At 46.6% G+C, this 3989-nt stretch overlaps 3 protein-coding genes across 3 annotated transcripts; all 3 read right to left on the reverse strand.

Annotated features, from left to right (window-relative positions):
- Positions 1 to 201: 201 nt before the first annotated feature.
- Pmar_PMAR006539 (hypothetical protein) lies at positions 202 to 758 on the reverse strand (the record flags this gene model as incomplete). The annotated part of the gene is made up of 4 exons (XM_002767104.1): positions 202 to 330; positions 436 to 504; positions 552 to 632; positions 681 to 758. 4 exons carry the CDS (start codon positions 756 to 758, stop codon positions 202 to 204), a joined length of 357 nt encoding a protein of 118 aa, XP_002767150.1.
- Positions 759 to 970: 212 nt separating this feature from the next.
- On the reverse strand, positions 971 to 2338 carry Pmar_PMAR006540 (conserved hypothetical protein). The gene is made up of 7 exons (XM_002767105.1): positions 2218 to 2338; positions 2048 to 2164; positions 1933 to 1999; positions 1794 to 1887; positions 1280 to 1420; positions 1116 to 1230; positions 971 to 1047 (listed from the first exon to the last, which is right to left on the reverse strand). The coding sequence occupies exons 1-7, from the start codon at positions 2324 to 2326 to the stop codon at positions 1016 to 1018; spliced, it is 675 nt and encodes a 224-aa protein (XP_002767151.1). The 5' UTR covers positions 2327 to 2338; the 3' UTR covers positions 971 to 1015.
- A 364-nt stretch (positions 2339 to 2702) lies between these two features.
- Positions 2703 to 2908, reverse strand: Pmar_PMAR006541 (hypothetical protein; the record flags this gene model as incomplete). The annotated part of the gene is made up of 1 exon (XM_002767106.1): positions 2703 to 2908. A coding segment is annotated over one exon (206 nt), but the record flags the coding sequence as incomplete, so codon positions are not given.
- Between the last annotated feature and the right edge of the window lie 1081 nt (positions 2909 to 3989).

Below are 3989 nucleotides of genomic sequence, written 5' to 3' on the forward strand. Positions count from 1 at the left end.
CACAAGGGTTGTCTGAAGAAAGAGCAATATATAGGATTAGAGAATATCAACGAACTCACGTCAAAGGCAGAGGAGTTGCGCACATTTTCGCAATCATCTCTTCAAACTTGGCGTGGTCCGTACGATCAGTTACACAAGAAATGTTGTCCTCAGGTTCCCATGAAGGGTCTGGCTTGATCCAATACGGCCTTTCGTCTAATATTACGAAGTAGGCTGCTGAGTGTATGCTAGCGAAGTAACAGTACCTTCCTTGTGCACCAGGCGCTGTCCAAAGCGACCATTAGTGCCGTAGATCTTGACGAACTGTCTGGAAAATGCGTTGAAGTCAACCTATGACCGATCAGATGATACGAACACAACTCGGCAAGAAACGTTCATCGCCTTGACGGTGAAGGCGCTTCTGGTCCGACCACAACAAGAGGCCAAGATTATCACCTGCTTTTCAAAGATCTGTGCAGAATGCACACAGCACTGGCCCTCCTTCCTGTTGTCATCGAACAGAACCTGAAAACCCCCCCAGTGATCTCGATCGACTGTTTACTTCCATTCACCTGTCCCGTCGACACAAGGTCCATGTAGTCCTTCTTCTCACCAGAAGGAGTGGTACTCGGCTTTAGTAGACGTGGAACTACCTATATTACAAGAGGAATTCCAACACCCGTACCAGGACAGGAACTCACCACTGCCAGAAGCATACCGAGAAGAATGCCCAGGATGGCTGTGCCTGCTGTGAGATCCCCAAAGAGGAAATCAGACATATAGATGAAATACACAAGGGAAGAACTGTAGACGATTCCCTCTAGGATAGCACGGGCAGATCCCACTAACAATCACTCGGAATTTGACCCGATCGTGTCATCGTGACCGCTGAGATATATAGGGCTGTCCCTGTTTTTGTGTGCATACCGCAACTTTGTCTACTCTGTGTGCCCGATTAGAGTATCTTGTTATCACGCAAGCCGAAATAAGTGTACGACATGAAACCCAAGCGAACAGCCCTTAGCATTGGCAACCATCAACGCGTCTTCTTCGATTCAACTGGAGGGCCTGATAGCACAACTGCCGAGACAACCTTCTGTGCTCTATAAGTCTCAGAAGAGATATCCTCATAGTACTCTCTTCTTCATCACTCCTGTTATTATCCTTATCTCCAGGATCCACTGTTTCCTCTTCGTCAACAACTTTCAGTACAAAGGCATCAAAAAGAACACCCATTACGAAGCCCGCCACCTATTACGAACATAACCAACACTTGCTGGTCGTCGGCCGATACTATTACGATCAAAGCACAGCAGCCTATTGGAGAGAAGTGAATCAAAGTGATGATTTCAGCAGCAACAGCTTTGGCCACGGCTCGCAGCGAGAAGGAAGGCTTGCCTGGCCCCTCAATGGGGACATTTACAGCATCGCCATTGTAAACCTGAGCGTATCATTAGATGGTCCGTTGATTGGGTGGACGAATGGGAAAGTAGGGATGTGCTCCATGATACAGTAACAATGATATGCTACTCAAGTAGACCAAATAAGGCGTACGGGAATTCCCCGTTATCCCCAAATAGAACTCAATAGTGATAATATCTCGATGGTCGCCGTGGAAATACATACCAAATTGGTATCTACTTCTGTGACTTCACCGGAGCTACTGGTAAAGGCTCCATACGAAGGTCGTATACTATATCGAACGTTTGCAATGCCCTCCCTACGGAAGTAGGTATAGACGGGGAATGCCAGCACTAATTTTCAACTTCCATAGTTTCGGGAATTTCCAAGGTTTCGAATTTCCATCATAGTACCTTATGCGCTCGAGCTGCAAACTCGCTCATCTCTTCGCTGTCTTTTTCTCCGGTATACTTCAACATTTTCCGCCCATCATCGAAGAAGACATAACTACATGAGGAGACACGTCACAAGGGGCCTCATATGGACGATTACACGCTCGGAACCTTGGTTTCACCCAAACGCTCGCATAGATGTGATTGAGCCATGCAGTCCAATACTCCTGTAAACAAGTCTCTAGTGGGTAGTAGGGGATAATATAGGTCGTTACCGACTCGGAAAAGCTGCTCCTTCTCAGCGACTGTACACACGTCCTCCCATACTGGCTTCAATGCTTTGCAATGTGGACACGTCGGCGAGTACAGGAATATTAAAAAAGGTCGGGGATCTGAGGCCGATACTCAGATGGAATGTTCCAAGTCTATCCTCACCCCAACGTACCATCTGCGTCCCTAAGAAGGTAGTCGAAATTGACTGAAGTTATCTCCACAACATTAGCCACAGCTAGCCGTAGTAGTAGTAAGAAGAAGAACGTCAAGTCGAGCCGCATCGACCAAGAACTGCCAATGGCCCCTCCCACGTCAACTCAAATGCTCAACTATGGTCTCTGTAATGCACTCCCCTTCTCATCATCGTAATTCAACCCAGGGATGAGTTCGCCCGTGAAGCTCCATTTCTGAAGGAACCGCCAAGTTCATCATAGTAATATGCTGCAGACGTCATTTTCCCGACAGTCTCAATTGGTCCATCAAAAACCTCCTTCTTAACCGTGGTTGCGTTGTAATACTCAACCGATAGGGTGTGAACATGAGCTTGTACCGGAGGTGATATTCTTCCTCACTCACCCAGAAGTGGAAGCACAGTCTCGTCGCCACTGCAGCTTCACAACGGCATACTACTTTCGGTGTGAATTCTATGGGAAGAACTTCAGCGAAGTCGTGATTGCGAACAGGAACATCATCCCACATTTTACATGCTATCACCAATGACCCTAATATAATACTTTTCCATGATCGTACAGTCAAACGAAAACCGCAACACCTCAAGAGGCGCTCACAGTATATGAGTGAGATCAGGACGGACTGAGGCAAGAGACCCATACTGCTGACAATATCGTGAATGAAGGTGAAGACTTGTACAGGTAGAGTACGCTGAAACAACAAACCCTACTAGGAGGCGACCACGTATGGTATCACTGACTTCTCCACAGTGATCCTCTGAACACTCGTCTTGCCCTCTGATCAAAAACGATCCGAACATACCCCCGTCCTCGATCTGAACATACCGGTTGGGTTGAATTACCCTGTCGTAGTCAAAAGCGTCGTTTCTATGGTGTTGAAGGCCCATAGTATTGGTCATAGTTATGATCTCACAGATTCTCTTTGTGACACCACAGCATATCACATTTACTCTAGCCTCTCTTGCCTTTGATACTCTACCATGATGCCTGCAGTACAGACAGGACCTTCCAGAATATTAGTGGGTATGCTACCTCCACCGTCCCTCACCATATAACGTGCCCGGCGATGGGACGGAGTTCCAAGCTCCCATTGTTATACAACCTCACCGGAGTCTCACCCGTGATATGAAAAACACTAGTGAAAATACATTTTACGACGACTGCATCCCGGGAGTATCGCGTTTTTCACCAAGTTTAACACCACTTCGCGTAAAACGGATGAAACTTCACTGTATATCATCATCCTACATTAATACATTCATCATCAACACAACGCCGATACATGGTCTAATCGAGCTGCCCGTATTGGCATGAGCCAAGTGGTTTCCAGGCACCGTAATGATACTGACAAACTACCTATCAAAGCCTGCTCTAGACCATTATGATCGTAGACGCAAGTAGACGCTTACTACCGGTCATGGAGGGACAGACGGCACATGTAGAACTACAGCAGACTTCTGAGAGGACAACTCACTCGATTTGGTTCCGTTATAATAACACAATTCTCATGTCGTGTATGTCTGCATTATAAGTGGATTCCGTTCATGTCTCCCTTATATTAATAGTATTCTCTACTGCATTCATTCGACGATACACTAATTCGAATAACAGCGCCACGGTGGTAGTAACCGAGCGGATGGGGTAATATTTGAGATTGTAAGCTAAAAAGAATACTGTACTCTTCTACATCATCACTACCGAGCCGCCTCATGCCTCAACATCAGAGTTCAGACCAGAGTCTTCCACAGTGTCT

Source organism: Perkinsus marinus (genome assembly GCF_000006405.1).
Source record: "Perkinsus marinus ATCC 50983 genomic scaffold scf_1104296971186, whole genome shotgun sequence".
NCBI lineage: Eukaryota > Perkinsozoa > Perkinsida > Perkinsidae > Perkinsus > Perkinsus marinus.